Source organism: Haplochromis burtoni, unplaced genomic scaffold, assembly GCF_018398535.1.
Source record: "Haplochromis burtoni strain Fernald_Lab_line unplaced genomic scaffold, NCSU_Asbu1 Contig_108, whole genome shotgun sequence".
Taxonomy (NCBI): Eukaryota; Metazoa; Chordata; class Actinopteri; order Cichliformes; family Cichlidae; genus Haplochromis; species Haplochromis burtoni.
Window position 1 is genome coordinate 1230064 of NW_024582469.1, and position 18606 is coordinate 1248669.

Sequence of the window (18606 nt, forward strand, 5' to 3'; positions counted from 1 at the left end):
ATGATTAATGCACAGCTATTTTAAATGTAGGGGATATCCTCAAGTGCCAAGTAGGCTGGATGTTCACCAAAGTCTTATTTTGGATTAGTGCGAGATAACGGGTTTGTGAAGGAACACATTTGCAGATTGTTACTGAGATGAAGTGATGTTGACATGAAATCTGTGTGGGGCAGAGTTAAAAAAAAATAGATAACAGGTTAGTTTCCTGTCAGGACAGGAAGGAACAGAGTTCTGGTTGTTGTCAGCATTCTGGTGGCAGGTAGCTAATAACAAAGGCTGGAATTTGGAGGACGTAGAAAGTCATTTAATTCCAGCTGTGATCTGTTATGTTTGCAGTCAGGAAACCTGGACCATTTTATGTGTTTGTAAACTGTTTTCTCAGATTCAGACAAATTATTCGATGTTAGCACAGAATTTGGAGTTCATAGCTTCATAGTGTGTATCTTTCTTAAACATAGACTACAGTTTCAAAAAAATCACCTTTCTTCTGTGTTCTGGATCTTTTTCCCACCAGCACCCACTTAAAAAAAAAAGACCTCAAAAAACTATTGAAAACTCTTTATGCGTTCTTTTTTTCGTCTCACATCCTCTCTTCGTTCTTTGTTTCCTGCTCCCCTTCTAGTTCCCTTTCATTTAAGACGACTCCAGAAAAAAAACATGTTTTGTAAGTTGTTTCACAGTATAAGTTACTGGAATTTGAACAATGCTTGCTATCATCAGTATGTTTCAGATTACGGTTTAATTAGAAGCATGAGCAGTGACTAATGCATGGTACTTTTTTCTTCTTTTTGTTTTGCTTGATCAAGCCAATGCTTGCAGGATAGGTTCAGTTTCTGTTTGGTTCTTCTTAGTTGAGATGCAGGTCATTTCTTATGTCTGATTGAATTGCTTTTTAAAAATAAAATGAGTCCTATGAATACAGAGATGTGCATTTGGAAAATCGCCTCGGAAATCCGCATGCAAAAACTTTAAAAGACGCAAAAATCTTTGGCTCTTAAACTTTCTTTCCAAACCCATCTAACCCCCGTCCGTCTTCAGATTCTCGGTCGGAGACTTGTCGGATTCAGATGGTGACTTGTCTACCGAGCCGGTGGTGAAAGAAGTGGAGTTTCAGGGGACCGAGGAGACGCACAGAGCTTTTAGCCATGGCACGGAGCTCATTCCCTGGTAAGAGGCTCAAGCACACATGCAAACACATCCAGCTGTTGGTGCCTCAGCAGACGTGCGACAAACTCTTGTTTTTTTTCCAGGTATGTGCTGTCACTACAACCAGACATTTACCAGTTTCTGCTGCAGGGCGCTACGGTCATTCATTACGACCAGGACGGCCATGGCAGTGCTCGCTGTCTGCTACGTCTACAGCCTGATAATACAACACTCACTTGGGGTAAATTGCAAGAGTTTAGTATTAAGAAATTTGACCTTATCTTCTACTGAGTTATTCAGCAACCTCGTTCTTCATGAGTCATATTCATATAGGATTCCAGTTTACCAGTGTAAGGGGGTGTGGGAGGCTTGATACGCTGAAATCACTGCATCAAACCTTCCTTTTCTCAGAACTTTTTTAGCATGTTTATACCTCAAACAGACGAGACCAATTTCCTCTCTCGTTGTTTCTCTTTAAATAGATTTAAAGGGCATTATATAAAAAGTATATTTTTTATTTTAAATGTGCTTTACGTGTTTATCTACAGAATAAAAGCCTCAGTTTAAACTGCTTGTAAATTTGTGCATTCATGCAAGGGCTCTTCAATTTCCGTTTGCCGTTACAGCAGCTCAAACAGTCATAAATATGTTGATTTACGGCAGGTAAACCTCAAAGCGGAGGCCCTTCCCCTGCAGAGCAACCACTGGGATTGGGGCAGCCTGTAGTGGCTGGGCTAGCAGAAGGCCTGCTGGACCTGGGAATAGTGAAGGTTTGTCATAAAAAGAAATCTTTTTTTGGTTTTGTAGATTTTAAAAACCCAGATTAGCTTTCAAGTTCATAACTTTGTGTTTATTTGAATGTGCAGGCAGTGTTTCTGGGCCATCAGGGTGTCGATGTTCATGCTGTATGTTTGCAAAACAAGCTGAGTCAGATGACAGTGGAGGAGAATGGCCTCAGCCTTCTGTATGGTCTGAGTACCACAGACAATAGGTTGGTGCCTTTTTATAATCTATTAGGATTCAAATGCACTTTTATATAGAGTTACTGTTACACTGCTAAAACATTTTCATTTTACTTAAAACTAACTAATCTCCTGACTGATGCCATTAGACTTCTGCACTTTGTGGCCCCCAATCACACGGCACAAATGCTCTACAAGGGCCTGTCGGAGTTGGTGAATGCAACCAGGAAATTAAAGAAGTTTCCTGACCAAAGGTTGCAGTGGCTGAGGAAGCAGTATGTCAGTTTGTATCAGGTAAAACTCTAAAAGTACATGTCTCTCTCCCATCAATTTTTTAATGACTATTATTGACACTGACTGTATTTTATAAGCCTGTAAAAATGTTCTGCACACAAAGAAGGATGGAGGAGTTGGATGGATGAAAAGAAGTGGTGTGTGTTTAATTAACAGTAACATTTGTATTCATCTATTCTAGGAGGACGGCAGGTATGAAGGCCCTACACTAGCCCACGCCATTGAGCTTTTTGGGGGTCGGAGGTGGAATGTGGGTACGGGTGGTGGAGACAAGGTTGGAGCCCAGAAGAACAACCCCCTGTCGAATGAGAAAGCCAAGAAGAAGAAGAAGGTTCTTGTCAGGGTCAGTAATTTGACCTTTTGCTGTAGTCATGGATGCTAATTTTAGGTTTTAGGTTTTTCACAGACTCATTTTTGACATCTGTCTTTTTTTCCTCACACCTTTAACAGGGAGACAGTGGGGATGCAACCGATGACGAGATGGTTTCCAGGAAAACACGGAGCTGTAAAGAAGGACTGTATCGAAACGGTCCAGAGTCTGACAGCATCGACCAAGAAGATCCAGGTGATGTTACCTCACTCATGGTAACATGTAGAAGTTACAAGGCCAGATCAGTTTAATTGGTGTTTTCTAGAAACCCGACCAAATGCTTCAGATCTTATAATTTTCTGTCTGTGTGACCGATCTTTATTCACACTCAACACTCTTTGCCTCCACAGAAGACAGCATCCCCGGATCACTCTCCCTCACATCCAGTAAAAGCCCCGGATTGCTATCCTCTTCCTCTTCCTCCTCCTCTTCCTCCAGCATGGCAGGGTCCAACCAGACCCGTCCGCAGTCTTCTCCAATCCTTTCGGGAAATGCTAAATCCCAGCCGGGGTATGTGAAAAATGACTGTAGCGGGGCACGTTTGACCCCACTGACGTCTAACACTTTATTTTTTCCATCCCAGCGAATATATGTTTCCTTTTCTTTGGGGCCTGCAGGGCATGGAGCAGCAGATCGTGGCACGGCCGGGGTAAAGGCTGTTTCAAAGGCTTTCAGAATCTCATGATTTCTGACAGCACAATGAGCTTCATCGAGTTTGTCGAGCTTTTCAAATCATTCAGGTAAATGATCTGATCTTGTGTTTCTTACATTTCTTACATGTTTCCAAAGCAGAGGAAGAGATGTCGGCCGTGCTGGCTTCATTCAGTTCAAGTTCTGACTATTTAAATATAACTTCTGTTTTATCTAAAAATGCATTTTTCCAGCTAAGTGTAATGACTCAATGTTCACATATGCTGTATGTCATATCACATACTGCACATGCCCTGTGCAGTGCTTTTGGAGCTCAGGCCCTCTTGTTATATAACTACTGTTCTTATCAATAGTAGCTAAAGACAGTGATAAAACATATGCAATAAAAAATACCTCTCAAGGTTATCGTGCCAAGGGCATTTTCCAAGCATTCTTCATAATATTTAGCTTGCATGAATTCTTCCCCAGTCAAATGGATGGACATACATCTTTCGCCCAGACAAGCAAAGGATTGTTTTAATTTTAGCCCCTCTGCATTTCTTAGATTGCAGAGTGTCCTCTCATCTGCTGCCCAGCAGATTTCTTTTAATTTCTTATAAAGACAAAAGCTCTTGGGCAACTCTTCAAACTCTCTCTTGTAAAAGAAATTTAGAGGCAAATAAATGTATTTCTGATTGGGTGGCCGCCTCCTCCCCAGTTAAAGTGGCATGGCTGCAAAGCTGAAAATTAAAGAAGAGCTATTGTTCTGATTTACATATTTTTTCCCCTAGACTCTAGAGTAGCTTTGCATGATTCACAATTTGAATTAATCCTTATATCTTACTCTTGGAGCAACTCCCAAGTTCATCTTCTGTCTGACACAAGCTTCTCTCCCCTGACCATATTAGGGATATCCACACTTATTGACATTATACAGATAAGCCAGAGCTTTTGGCTCACAGGGATTGCTTGCGTCTACACTTACTATTTGAAACTCATGATTTGAGAATCTTCCATTGTGACGGTATATGTATAAAAAACCCTTTATATAATAATTTAATTTAATATACTAGGGGCATGGGGACATGATGTGCTGCTAAAACTGGACTCCACTCTGTAATTTGTTTTTCAACAGTATCCGAAGCAGGAAGGACCTGAAGGAGCTGTTTGACACCTTTGCTGTCCCCTGCAGTCGCTCAAGCCCAGAATCATGTCCTGTTTACACCAACCTCAGGATAGATGACAAAGACACAGGACTGCAGCCAGACCTTGGTAAAAGATCAAAGAGAAGTTACAGAAGTCAAAAACATACACACCTCTTTCTCTTTTACTCTAAATCTCTCCCTCTCCTCTGTAGATTTGCTAACTCGTAACGGGTCGGATCTCGGCCTGTTTATCCGGACCAGGCAGCAGATGTCCGACAACCAGAAGCAGATTTCAGATGCCATCGCAGCAGCCAGCATTGTGACCAACGGGACGGGGGTGGAGAACGCGTCATTAGGCGTCTTGGGACTGGCTATCCCTCAGCTCAATGACTTTTTAGTCAACTGTCAGAGAGAGAACCTGAGCTACGATGAGATTCTCAGTATTATACAGGTAAAGTCTGGATTCTTAAATTCACATTCTCAAATCATCTTCATGGTTAGGGGGAAAGATGAAGGAAGAAAAAGAAGGGAAAAGGAACTCACCAATTTTTTCTCTTGCAGAAATTTGAGCCTTCATCAAGCATGAGACAAATGGGGTGGATGTCATTTGAAGGTTTTGCAAGGTATAGAAAAATAGGAGTTATCATAGATCATTATACTTCAAAGTGCATGAAAATGTAAATGTATAGAGCACAACATAAAAGTTGTCACTGTTGTAGGAAGCCTAAGGGGGTAGCTCTTGATAAGTGCTAAACTTCTACCGACTCCCTTTTGGACTTTAAACATTTATTTACACCATAATGAGTTTGTTTATCGCTGATACAGCCTCAGTGATGCATTTTGCTTTTATATTTTCTTTTTATTTTCTTTCTTTAACATGCTTCATTGCATGTTGTTGGCATCTTTCTCTTTATATCAGGTTCCTGATGGACAAGGACAACTTTGCTTCACGTAATGAGGAATCTCAGATGAATCCAGAGGAGCTGCAATACCCTCTGTCTTACTACTACATCGAGTCTTCTCATAACACCTATCTGACTGGGCACCAGCTCAAAGGAGAGTCCTCTGTTGAGCTCTACAGCCACGTAAGCCGGACCGTTTTTTAACCAAGCCCGCTGAGATTGTGCGGTTTGTTGAAAACTGCCGCTTACTTGTGAACGTCTCGTTTGCTTAGGTGCTCCTGCAAGGCTGTAGGAGCGTCGAGTTGGACTGCTGGGACGGAGACGATGGCATGCCTGTTATTTACCACGGCCACACACTCACCACTAAGATACCCTTTAAGGTTTGAAATGCACATGAATAATTTAATTCATAAAGGGGAAATAGATTGTTGGGGCATCAGTCGCTGGCTCTCTGCTCCCATACCTCATCCCATTGACTCGGTGGAAGCCTCTAGAACAAAATCTGTATCTTTAAACACAAGTGCTCTCTTATGATAGACTCAGGGGTGACGGATCCAGAGAGGAATCCCAGAAAGTCAAACGAATTGTGTCAGCGTTATTTATTTTATGTAATCTGATTTGGGGCCTACAGCTGCATCTAATTTGAAGCTGTTACCCAAAGCTGTTTGAGTTTTATTGTTACATATTTGACTTGCAGTGCTTTTATCGACAATTTCTTCCTTTTCATCTTCTCTCCCGTGGTCCTTCAGGATGTGGTGGAAGCAATTAACCGGTCTGCGTTTGTCAATTCTGATATGCCCGTCATCCTGTCCATAGAGAACCACTGCTCCCTTCCTCAGCAACGAAAGATGGCTGAAATCTTCAAGGTATGAAGGCAGCCTAGTCCTGTCTCTGTCCTTAGAGTTACTGTGTTTCTTGTGTGTCTTTAATTTAATTTTGCAGTTACTGATTAGTAAGCGAGACAGATGAGAATGCCACTGAGCAGTAAAAAACAAAAACTTCTTTTCAATTGGATTGGACATCTCATAGCGTGACTGTGAGGTAACTTATAAATTCACCCAATTAGAAGCTTCGTCTGTCTTTGTTTAAATCTCAGAGCGACACTAATTTGTGGCAGAGGGAAAAATAAACAATAATAAAATAAAAGGAACTAAAATCCTTAGTTTGGCAGCCATGCTCCTTGTTCAGCTATTCTATCCTTTATATTTAGGGAATAATGTTCCCTTTCAAGTAGGCTTGTTTGTTGTGCGACTCCACTCATTTGATTTCCTTGACCCTTGTTTTTTTTTCCAGCTGTTCTGGGCATTCAAACTGGCCAACGTCCAGACGCTTGCTTTTATGAACTTCAGGGCGCAAATGACCCTTTCATCTTCTTCTTCTTCGTCTTTTTTTTTCTAAATTATGAAGCCCACAGATATCTTGGCACGACAGCTATATCATGGAATATCATTGTGCTTTCATCTCGCAAAACTTCCGAGCGTTTCATCCTCCTTGGAGACTGACTTCTGAGTAGCTTGATAAAGGAAATTCTTTTATCTGCAGACAGCTCTGTGCCTCAGGCCAGCTAACATCACCATGGTTTTGTTTATTTGTAATGTTGTTTTGCATGGATAAAATTACTTTATTTGTATTTGGAAGATTCTTCCGCAGCCTCTGAATTTCATCCTTTCACTTGATACTTTTCTTAGCACTCGACTTGACTTTCCTGATGGTGTGGTTTTTGTTAATTTTTTCTGTTTTTAAACTAGACTGTGTTCGGCGAACGCCTTGTGACGCGCTTCCTTTTCGAAAGCGACTTCAACGATGACCCTCATTTACCATCGCCGCTGCAGCTTCGAGGGAGGATACTGCTCAAGAACAAGAAACTCAAAGCCCATCAGGCACCGGTGGACATACTCAAGCAGAAGGTGAAGAAGAAACGCATCTTCCTCACACATTTGTGTCAGCAAAACTTGTTCAAATTTCATAAATAATATAAGAACCTTCCAGGTAGCTCCAGAGCCTTAAACATCTATCATTGTTTGTCATTAGAGTGCAGTCAAACATCAATAATGGATGGAGCTGTGCTAAAAGGTTCACCCCATCATAACTTTCAAGCAAGAAAAATGCTTATATCTACAGTATAGATGCTGTGTGCATAGGCACTTATATATATGCTTTCAAAGTAGAATTTTCTATTTTTTTTATTAGTATTTTTATTTTAACCCCTTTCCCAGGCTCACCAGCTCGCCCACATGCAAGCCCAAGCAAGCAACGGGTCTCCAGGAGTGACTTCACCCAACAATCATGCCAATGAGGAAGAGGAAGAAGAAGAAGACGACTATGATTATGATTATGAGTCTCTATCAGATGGTAATGAAACCCGCATTGTGGTGTGTGATCGGAAACGTCTAGAATTCAACTGAAGTGTGCGACTTATCAGATTTCTACATCCTTTCAGACTTAACTAGTGCACGACTTACTCATAGATTCTTGTGTTGTAAGCTTTAAATCGGTTTCTGTTCACTAGGTTTTTCTGTTTCTCTTCTTTTTAACACTTAATTCTCGTTTTATTTTGACACCCTGTTCTTACTCCCTCACCCTTCCTATTTTATCTTGCTTGTTTTCCACTTAGCTGATGGCCTCGCTGCCTCTACTGCCTCGTATGGTCTTGAAGGTAAATGCGCACCTATGATGTGCCTTTCTAAGTATTTCCTTCTGCTTTTTTTCTTTTCTTTTACAGATTCATGCTGTTCTTCAAAAATTAACCACTGAAATTTCCCTTATTACTGTTTACCAATTGCTACATAACATACTATATTCAGTTGGGTTTTAAGACAATGTTATGATTGTTGGTGCAAATTTACAGCACTGTGCAAAAGTCTTCAGCGACCCCTCTTTTTAAAAAATATTTTGCTTCTTTTAATTTGTTAAAGTAATCTTGAGCAATAGTTCTCAGGATCTTCCAGAACTGGATGAAATTATGAACACAGAAAAATATTGTCAGATTCTGATCCACCATGTAATTTCATCTTGAGTGTCTGATCGGCAGCGACTTCATTTTTCAGCATGATAATGATCCCAAACACACTGCCTGTGCAGTAAAAGCAGGCCTAGATAGAAAAACACACCGTGGAACACCAACAGTCATGGATTGGTCTCCCCAGAGTTTACACCTCAACATGTGTGGGAGCAGTGTGGGATTGTTTTGACAGAGAACATAACAAAAGGCAGAAACACCAAAGAAAAGCTTTGAATGTCCTTCAAGAAGCCTGGAGAACTATTCCTGAAAAGTACTTAGTGTTTGTTATGCCCAGTTCTAACTTTCAAGTTTATTAGAACTGTACAAACTACATTTGTGTCTTATATAAATGGTAAATGGCCTGTATTTGTATAGCGCTTTACTAGTCCCTAAGGACCCCAAAGCGCTTTACACATCCAGTCATCCACCCATTCACACACACATTCACACACTGGTGATGGCAAGCTACATTGTAGCCACAGCCACCCTGGGGCGCACTGACAGAGGCGAGGCTGCAGGACACTGGCGCCACCGGGCCCTCCGACCAATATAGCGTATTTCTATTTCTATTTGCATGTTTAAAAAATCACCCTTTTTCCCCCTGGCAAAATATAAAGAAATGATGGGTGGCTCGACACTTTTGCACTGCACTTTAGCTGCTGATCTCGTCTATTGCGGCCGAATAACTAGACACAAGGGTTGGAAAGCATTGGTATGAAACATGCGCTGCTGTGCTGCATCGCTGCTTTGGACGTACTCCTATATTTTCCTGCATTCCTGTTGTAGCTCCTAGCTTTCTTCAGATAGTGCTGTAGTGTAACCATCTTCCATGGTAACAAGCATTTCAAAATTTCACTGTTACATAATATCTGGAACCCAGGAAAAGAAATACTCCATCCAGTCCATTTGATATCAAAGAGTTGTTTGACAGAAACGAGGAAGAATAATGTGGTAGTAGTGTCAGCCTGAGCGATCGGGCAAAACATTCTGCCTCAGGCACCACTGACAAATAAGGGCAGCCATCTGTAGCGCAGATATTCACTGTTCACTCGGGTACTATTCAGGTCCTGCTTTATAGTTATTTTAATTCATAGTGTTGTGAGGGATTACCTGATTATTTGAATCGGTTGTAGATTGCTAACGAAGGATGATTAGTGAGTGATCAGGAGTGTTTGTTATGATGTAGACTTGTTTTTATTGCTCTTATGTAATTTCGGTAGCATCCCAACCTCCCAGCTTGCCTCCATACTTACGCCATGTTTCCCTGGAAGCAATATCAATATGTAGCCTGTGACTAGATACTGTTTACTGCAGTACACAGAATTTTTTTCCTCAGTTGTATAGATACAGTGCTTGGACGGGACAGCATGTTAAAAAGAGAAAAACATATTTTTTATATGTGATCAAACAATATACGGTCAGCATTATGTCTCTTTCTCCCACAAACGCATCACCTCCCTTCCTCCATCCCTCCGTACTGTATTTGTCCATGACCTCGCCAGTGGCTGGGCAGGCTCATCAGGGAAACAAAACAAAGCCATCTGGTTTCTCAGGCCCTGCGCTGCCCCTGCGCTAAACAACAGACCAGGGGAAACTACCCTGTCCCAGTCCCAACACTGCTCGCTCCTAATTCCTCCACTATGCTCGTCTCAGTCACAGGAACTTACTGGTCATGGACCAATTTAAAAAACAAAAACAAACCCATCTCTCTCATCTGAACTCTTTAGATTGATTAAACCTTGCTTCTTAATACCTAGTGCCGCTGTTATGTAATTTCAGACGCTGGATGTTAAAATTGGCAAGCGAACAATTCCCGCCCCAGCCTGACGTCTTCATTTCACCATACACGTTTGGCACATGCACAGGCCCCGCTAACACAAACACTTTTGAACTAAGCTGCCAACTTGCCACCCTCTCCCGATAAGTAGTGGCTCCCCTCCAGTCACCATCTGGTCCAGCTCACTTCTCTGGCTGCTGTCTATAGCTTAAATATTCAGTGTCAGCTCCTTCTGATAAACAGTTGTTTCTTTTTGTTCTTTTTCTAAAGAAGAAGATGTCAAGAATTGAACACGTTGTCTGTGATAAAAAGCGTCTGCATTTTCAAGTTTGTTGTGGTTTTGGCTGCGATTAATGAGTAGGAGGAATGGGAAGAACTCCCCTGCTGTTGCTCCTGTTTACAGTTGAGAGACATCGCTTTAAATATTAGTAGGAAGGGGCCTTTGTGCGCTTTAGCTTCGGTGCTCCTGAACCGTGCGAGTAGTCAGCAGAGATTTACGAGGTGACGAGTTTCAGCTAAAACTAAAAATTCTTCTTTTAATTGTTCCCAGCTGTGAAGCGGGTCAGCGTGGACAGTCAGTCGTCAGTATGATATAAATGCTTTTATTAAGTTTTTAATGAGTGGCCAGAATGACTTGAAACAGGTAAATCTAGCGGCCACTCTGTTCTCTGAGAAAACAAGAAAAATCCTCATTTAAGTTGCTTTTGTTTTTACAAGCAGTAGATTCCCAGATGATAAATATTCTTCTTCCCTTCTTCCCTTGCATGCTATGTCTTATTGGTGATTTAATGTACACTATATCAGGAGCAGCTCCAGTGCACAAATGTTATTTATGGATCTTTGACAGGCCAGTTTCTGCCTTAAATATACTTGCCTGCTTTGACCGATGAAAAATACGAATCTGGGATGGTGCATTTAGTATACTTTCATTATCAGAGTCCATATTGCAAGCATTAGCACAGATTTTTCTTTCTTGATTGACAGGCATAAGGCTCGCTAATTTTGGTGGCTGCTTGTTGCCGTACAGTCAGCTCGGTGTAAAGCTCAGGTATCACTAAAACCCGTTTTTTTTGCCTGTCCTCTTCTGTATAGATAATATACTTGATGACAAGCCAGAAGGCAAGAGTTCGGCCGAGAAAGAAGAGCAACCTGCTGATGAAATACCCAAAAGGATGAAGAAAGCTGATAGCACTACACAGAGCAAAGGAAAGGTAGAGATATAAATGTACCTAATCTCAAGGAAAGTTGCCCTTCGTGCTGCTTCCTTTAAAAGAAATTCTTATAAGATTGATTATGTCAGATTACTGAAAAAGAAAGACGTGTTAGGTTCAGAGTGTGGTTCAGCCTCTGATTCAGCACTACATTTACACTTATATAGTGAAATGTTAGCAGTGCTCTCCATGTCCCGTGTGTGTCTGCACCTGTAGGTGTTCGACATGGAGCTCGGCGAGGAGTTCTACCTTCCCCAGAATAAGAAGGAGAGTCGACAGATCGCCCAGGAGCTGTCCGACCTCGTCATCTACTGCCAGGCTGTGAAATTCCCTGGTAGGGATCGCTCCGTCTCTTTGCCAAACAGATCTCCCTGTTCCCTTGAATTTCATTAGAACAGACTTTTCTTTATCTTTACTATATATGCCGTCTCCTTTTATCCACCGATATTCTGCTTTCACCTCTCTCCTTTTAATTTCTAAATGCTGTGTATTTCATTTCTCTTTTTTTTTGGATCTTGTCCCACCCTAATCCACTCCCATGTTATATTTAAGAGGTCAAACCTTTCCCCGTGTTTTCAGACATCCAATATCCCTGTGTTACACTCCATTCCTATCCCACACAGGACACCCACTAAGATGATGAATCATCTTCCTCCCATGGAAAAGATACAGTTACTTAGTTTTGCTGTTATTCCCCGGACGGCACAACAACACAAGTTATTTTACGCCGGACAGTAAGAAATTGTTTTGCGGATGTCCTGATGGATGAGTACAGTTCAAATTCGAACCCAGGGTCTTCGTCGTGTCATGTCATGTCGCCCTTGTAGCTCTCATGCACTTTCATTGCCTTGCAATAAGTAGAAAGTGAGAAATGCTTGAGTTGGCTTCAAATTTCTTTTTCTTTCCTTTTTAAAAAAAATGTGCTTATAAAACATCTTATCTCGCCCGTTTACGGGAATCTGCCCTGATTGCATGCTTGCATTTATCTCGAAAAGATTTCTCTTTGTCCCTTAAACATCAACCTCTTATCGCCTCTTCCCTTGAGCGTCCTCTTCTGTTTGTCTCCTCTTTTCTTTAACCGACATCTGCCCTTATAAACTTGCCTGTGTTTCCACTGGTATTCTGTTTGTTTACCGTTTCCAGGGACCCGAGATATGAGAAAGAGGAAGTAGGGCAAGTGGTCCAATTCGGACAGGCAGCAGACTGGTTGCAGCTTTGTGTAGTTGGGAGTGATTTTTAGATGAACGGGCCACTTATGTACAAGTGTCTGAATCAATTTAAAAACACTCACCATTCATAAAATGAAAAGGGCATTTCTCATCTGAAGTATTTTCAGAAGGGAGACTAGAGTACTGTTGCTAAATAAGAAGTAGGACAACATCATTTGCATGCTATTCCTCTCCACTGATAGATAATTAATTTCATGGCCTTAATGGCAAACAACTTTTGAGTTGCTTTACAGAACATGAAGCCCAAAATATAGATTATAAAACACCTTTTTATGGCAGATGTAAGTTTTCAAATTAAATTCCCTTCAAGTGAATACTGAAAGAAAATGGCTCTGATATGTTTTGGTTTTTTCAAGCAAATTACGATTAAGAAGAGACTCTTGGGATACTTGTGGTGTCTCTAGTCTGTCTGCCTTTCATTAATGACTCGTCTCTTCTGTCTGCTTCCTCTGTGTGGGAACCCAGGCCTTTCTACTTTGTCTCCGGCTGGCTCTAGCAGGGGGAAGGACCGAGGAAAGAGCAGGAAGTCCATATTTGGCACGGCTCCTTCTCGCAGCAGTGCAACAGGGGAGGTCACGACCCAGAGCCGCACCCCTGGGAAAGGTGAGCCTGGCCCGAGGAACTCGGCGTTAGCAGAGGTTTATGTGTGCGGGTGCATATGGGAAACATGAAACACGATGTAAAACTGCCAAACCAAGTTTTTAGTTAATGCTGTTTTATCCTAACTTAAATCATGTAGGACCCACATCACTTAATGGAGAAGTTTTCTTGGCCTTTAAAAGTGTCTCTGTCCCTCAGGTGGTTCGGAGCGACTCAGCTGGGAGGAGCAGCAAACGTCTCCTGTCCTCAACCCCTCCACCTCACTCAGCGCCATCATCCGCACACCAAAGTGTTACCACATCTCCTCCGTCAACGAGAACGCCGCCAAGCGCCTGTGCCGCCGTTACTCTCAAAAGCTCATCCAGCACACGGAGTGCCAGCTGCTCAGAACCTACCCGGCGGCCACCAGGATCGACTCAACCAACCCCAACCCTCTGCTTTTCTGGCAGCATGGCATCCAGCTGGTGGCACTCAATTATCAGACTGATGGTGAGCGTATGTCTGTATGAAGGGCCGTTCACTTCTGACAAACAGCACTTCAGAATTTAATATAACACTGTAATAGCCAGAGGATGATAAAGAAGAAATGACAGTTTTATCATTTTATTGCAGCCCTTTTCTTTTCTTTTTTTTTTTTTACAGCGGTGAAAAGAAAAATTTCATATTAGGTTTGGTGAGACTTTTTGTGCATGCACTCACTTCAGCGTGGACGCTTTGTTTAAAGGAAAATCTCTTGTCTTCTACAACAGCAAATAGACAAGAACGATTTCAAATTGTCAAACAACTGACAGTATCCAAACGACGTAGCGCTCTTTATGACCTGTTTTAGAAAAACTTGCTCTGTATCCTCCCCAGACCTGCCCATGCAGTTGAACACTGCGCTATTTGAGGCCAACGGTGGATGTGGCTACGTACTGAAGCCGGCAGTGTTATGGGACCGTAGCTGTCCACTTTATCAGCAGTTCTGTCCGATGGAGCGGGATGTGGAGAAAATGAGCCCCGCTGTCTACTCCCTCACAGTGAGTTAGGAAGAATGTCCTCTTCACCCTTCAGCCCTGAACTTTGCTCGACATTACATGCCACAGCTACGTGTTAGAGCTCAAACACCTGACATAGTCATATCCAACATTAAACAGTCTTGTCAGCTGCCTAGTACAAATGCAGACAGGTCTCGGTAGCAGGTAGTCGTCAGGTGAGCACACAGCAAGCGAGTGAGTGTCATGCCCACTCAGGTGGACCCACATCTGAAGCTACTGAAGCCTAAAGCCTACATGTGAGTTCAACTGAGGACCTGATAATGGCTGAATTTCCAGTTTGCATTTTAAGTATTCATAAATATCCCATAAATAAATCCATATGAATTTGTTACATCCTTTTCAATCTTCATCTACTGTATATGGTGCAGTTTTTGAACTCTCTAGGCCTTTAAAACTTAAAACTCACCGACATACCTGCATCTTTGCAGTGCATTAAGGTGCTCAATATATTAATAATATAATGAGTATAAATATGCTAAGATGCTTAAGGGTTTGCCACTGAAGTTACATTTTTACAAAACTGTTAAATGAAGTAAAATTAATATCAGTGCACATTTTGATGGTATATCTTTACATACTGTTTGTGGGTCTCATACAGGTTTGTTATAACTCAAAAAAGGCTTAATCTTAATAATTGGTAGATTTTTATTTTACTGCTTTTAATTACAATAAAGTCAAAGTAATTTGTGTATATATTTGTTATCTTAAATCATATCATACACATTGAAATGTTTAGTTTGTGTGTGTGTATATTGGAGAATTAGGTAACTTTAAGAAATGGTAAAAGAACGTTAAATAAATTTTTATATTCTTGGGTCGTCTAATAGTCTTTAACGATATGACACCTCCGCTGCTCTTTTCTGCTCAGATTGTGTCCGGGCAGAACGTTTGTCCCAGTAACAGTGCCGGCAGCCCCTGCATCGAGCTGGATGTTCTGGGCATGCCCATCGACAGCTGCCACTTCCGTACCAAACCGATCCACCGCAACACCCTCAACCCCATGTGGAACGAACACTTTCAGTTCACTGTGCATTTTGAAGAGATGTGTTTCCTGCGATTTGCTGTGGTGGAGAACAACAGTTCCCAGACCACAGCTCAGAGGACTCTCCCACTTAAAGCCCTCAAACCAGGTACAAATACCAGATAATGTACATCTGATAAAACTTTGTCTCCAGGCTGTAGATGGGACTTTTATACACCAATAAAAATATGATGTAATCAGTCTATTTCAAACCACTAAAAGGTTTTCAAGACCGTTTAATTTTTTGTTTTTATGTGTTTGTGTTGTAGGTTACAGACATGTACAGTTGAGAACACAGCACAACGAGTCTCTTGAAGTCTCCAGCTTATTTATCTACAGCCACAGAACAGAGGAAGGTCCAGCAGGGGGCGCTACTGCCTCATCTTTGGTAAGATTTATTCAGGTTTGCTGCTTTTAAGAAAAACTGTAGATCAGATTCGACTTCTTCGTGTTACTGTAATTTTAAGAAACTTCTTTAAGGCGCACTAAATAATGCTTTGCAATCCAAATAAATTCAGAGAAAGTGGAGAAAGTAAGAGGGAGCATCTGGCATTCAGTGTGTTTTTATAATGACCTGCTGCCTTACATCTCTCTGACTCCCGAAACAGCTGTTCAGTTCTGAGGAGAAGCATGCGTCCCAGCAGCACAGGGTGACGGTGCACTGCGCTCCCGGTCCTGAACCCTTCACTGTTTTCTGTGTTACCGAGCAGACCACCGCCAAACAGCTGCTGGACGTGGTCAGTGCTGTAGAATCTGTAGAGCAATTATAAAGGCGGCAGTCACGGGAGTCACACACTTTTAAGCTTTATCTCTCTTCTCTACAGGTTGTGGGGTCAGCGGGAAACCCATCCGAATACTTTTTGTGTGAGGAGAAGGTTCCCCTGTTGAAGGAACGCAGCGAGGTGAAGCGCTGCCCGCAGCACCGAGCTCTAGCACCTGAGGAGGAGGTGGTCAGGGTGGTGTCCAGCTGGAACACTGAGGAGGGATATGTGAGGAGACTGTGCCTCAAAACTAGAGAGGAGGTACACATGTTTAGTAGATGCAGTTAGAGTAATAAGCAGTTTCTCAAAAGCTTTTGTGAAGGCTATTTTGCAGACTCTGGCTCCCCCTTGTGGTTGTGTCATGCACTGTTTGACTGTCACTGTTGCTTTTAATTGCTGCAGAACTTGAATGAGAAGAACACGGTGGTGGAGGGAGAGGAGGAGGTGACTGTGGCAGGCAGAGAAGGAGGTGGAGGAGGAGGAGGGGAGGATGATATGTTCTTTGTCCAGGTCCATGAAGTTTCACCCGAACAGCCTCACACTGTCATCAAAGCTCCACGCTACAGCACGGCTCAGGATATCATACAGCAGGTGAGTCCAGGAAAAACAAACACATTATATAAACAAGCATGAGTCACAGCAGAAAGCACATCCTAATATTTTCAATTTTCTTTGTTTTTTGGCCAGACTCTGTCAAAGGCTAAGTATTCCTACAGTATCCTCGCTAACCCCAATCCATGCGACTACGTGTTGATGGAGGAAGTGACCAAGGACGTCGGCTCTAAGAAGTCCTCGTCCACCAAGCCTCTTCAGCGAGTGCTGCTGGATCACGAGTGTGTCTACCAAGCTCAGAGCCGGTGGCGGGGCGCGGGAAAGTTTATTCTTAAACTCAAAGAGCAGGTAGCTCTGAGCACGATGACCAATTCCTAGTCCTAGAGACTCTTTAGGTTTTTTTCTTAGTTTTATTTAATATTTATGTTTATTGTAGCAATACTTTTAAAGAACATTTTTGTTTTTTTGCTTTCCTTGTGCACGTCCACAAAGGAGACCGTTTTATATGTGCAACTTTGCTCTCAGCCACCATCTTTCTAACATGCTGTTCTTTCTGGGGATGCAGCGATACATCGGGCGAACATCTATATTGGTGATAACAGCCTTGTTGTATCAGCCAATAGGATGACCAATATAACTCAACTGATATTTATCTGCTGAGTTGCATCCTTTTTAATAGTGATGAAGAGCCAGAAGGCCAAATGGGTGTTAAAAACATCAGTATGAGTGTTGGCCCAGAGTTTGATAATCGCTGCATGCCTAGTTCCTGCTCAGTACGCTGTTGCTTGCTCACCAACGTGTTTTAGCATGCTTAATTGCCTACATGAAATAACCCGTTCCTGTGACCTTTATTTCCCAAATCTTTCATCTGTTTTGTGCTTTTGTGATTTCCTTTGTAGTGTTTTCCATCTGCTTTGTTACTAATATGCTTATGTAACTCTATGCTCTGTACATTTTAATGCTTTTAGCGTTTTATCTATTTGTCATCGTTTTGCGCTCGATTTTTTTTGTTTTGTTTTTTTCTCGCTCTGACAGCCTGGAAATAATGTGTTTAAATGTCCTGCCTTGCTAAATAAAGGTCTAATGCCTCTGTAAGCTCTATTTGTTTAAGTTTTTTTTGTCTGTCTTGAGACAAAATGTGATCTGAAGAAATAGAAAAAAGTAAAGGGGATCATGTACATTGGTGTTTTCTCAGCTCTTATGAGTCTGCTCAGGCTCTATTGGCACATTTCTTATGCTGTAAATGCATCTCTTTTACACGGATTCACTTCTGTTTCCAGGTGGTGAGGGAGGACAAAAAGAAAGTCATTTCCTTTGCCAGTGAGCTCAAGAAGCTGACTAGTCGCAGCCGCAGCATGACAACTGGCAGCGGAGTGGATGGCCCTGCCCAGAGTAAGGATGATAGAGCTGCATGCTGTGTGGCTCTGACAGAGCTCCAGGAGTGAGGCTCACACTCTGCCTGCCGTGTTTGCATGGAAAAGCAACAGAGGTACCGTATGTCATCTCTAACCTCTAACATTCGAGAAGTAGAATTCGGTGTGAGTGGGAAAAATTGCCACTATTTTTGAAAAGTACAAGCAGAGTTTGGATGGGATAGATTTAAAATTGTTGATGGATTATAGGTGTCATGTAAGTACAATGCAAAAACCAAACAAAAATATGGTAGCTCTCAGGGTGATCGACCTTTCTTTTAAAGTGCCTTACACTCTTCTTATTATTATAGTTTTTTTAAAGTCTCCCAATTGAGATTTTGGATGATACTTATTTTTTTTAATGTTTTAATCTTTCAAAAGTTTTATGGAAAATTAAAGTCATGATAATAATAATGATAATGATAATAATAAAAAAAAAACAGGCTATTTATTAACTCCAAATCTGCTCCAGGCTGCAGGATCTTCTGACTCATGTCTCCAAAGTGATCTGCAGAGTTTTTGTTCAAAAAAAAGAAATAAAGTGAAAATGAATGGA

At 41.8% G+C, this 18606-nt stretch overlaps 1 protein-coding gene across 6 annotated transcripts in view; it reads left to right on the top strand.

Annotated features, from left to right (window-relative positions):
* The window catches only part of plce1 (phospholipase C, epsilon 1), a 76666-nt gene that overhangs the window by 54450 nt on the left and 3610 nt on the right, over positions 1-18606 (top strand). For 3 of the 6 annotated variants that reach the window (XM_042223306.1, XM_042223307.1, XM_042223309.1), the window contains exons 16-46: positions 623-664; positions 1039-1167; positions 1251-1387; positions 1810-1916; positions 2013-2137; positions 2258-2402; positions 2584-2745; positions 2853-2967; positions 3123-3282; positions 3390-3512; positions 4538-4674; positions 4760-4998; positions 5109-5170; positions 5467-5632; positions 5722-5829; positions 6199-6315; positions 7198-7356; positions 7666-7801; positions 8064-8105; positions 11320-11438; positions 11655-11772; positions 13133-13270; positions 13466-13756; positions 14123-14286; positions 15173-15434; positions 15595-15713; positions 15934-16062; positions 16150-16347; positions 16489-16677; positions 16774-16986; positions 17919-18127. In XM_042223306.1, the coding sequence (XP_042079240.1) occupies positions 623-664; positions 1039-1167; positions 1251-1387; positions 1810-1916; positions 2013-2137; positions 2258-2402; positions 2584-2745; positions 2853-2967; positions 3123-3282; positions 3390-3512; positions 4538-4674; positions 4760-4998; positions 5109-5170; positions 5467-5632; positions 5722-5829; positions 6199-6315; positions 7198-7356; positions 7666-7801; positions 8064-8105; positions 11320-11438; positions 11655-11772; positions 13133-13270; positions 13466-13756; positions 14123-14286; positions 15173-15434; positions 15595-15713; positions 15934-16062; positions 16150-16347; positions 16489-16677; positions 16774-16986; positions 17919-18083 (4516 nt within the window). In that variant the 3' untranslated portion in view covers positions 18084-18127. The remainder of the gene's footprint in view (positions 1-622; positions 665-1038; positions 1168-1250; positions 1388-1809; positions 1917-2012; positions 2138-2257; positions 2403-2583; positions 2746-2852; positions 2968-3122; positions 3283-3389; positions 3513-4537; positions 4675-4759; positions 4999-5108; positions 5171-5466; positions 5633-5721; positions 5830-6198; positions 6316-7197; positions 7357-7665; positions 7802-8063; positions 8106-11319; positions 11439-11654; positions 11773-13132; positions 13271-13465; positions 13757-14122; positions 14287-15172; positions 15435-15594; positions 15714-15933; positions 16063-16149; positions 16348-16488; positions 16678-16773; positions 16987-17918; positions 18128-18606) is intronic. The other 3 variants (XM_042223308.1, XM_005928141.3, XM_014335444.2) reach the window with 3 other exon arrangements.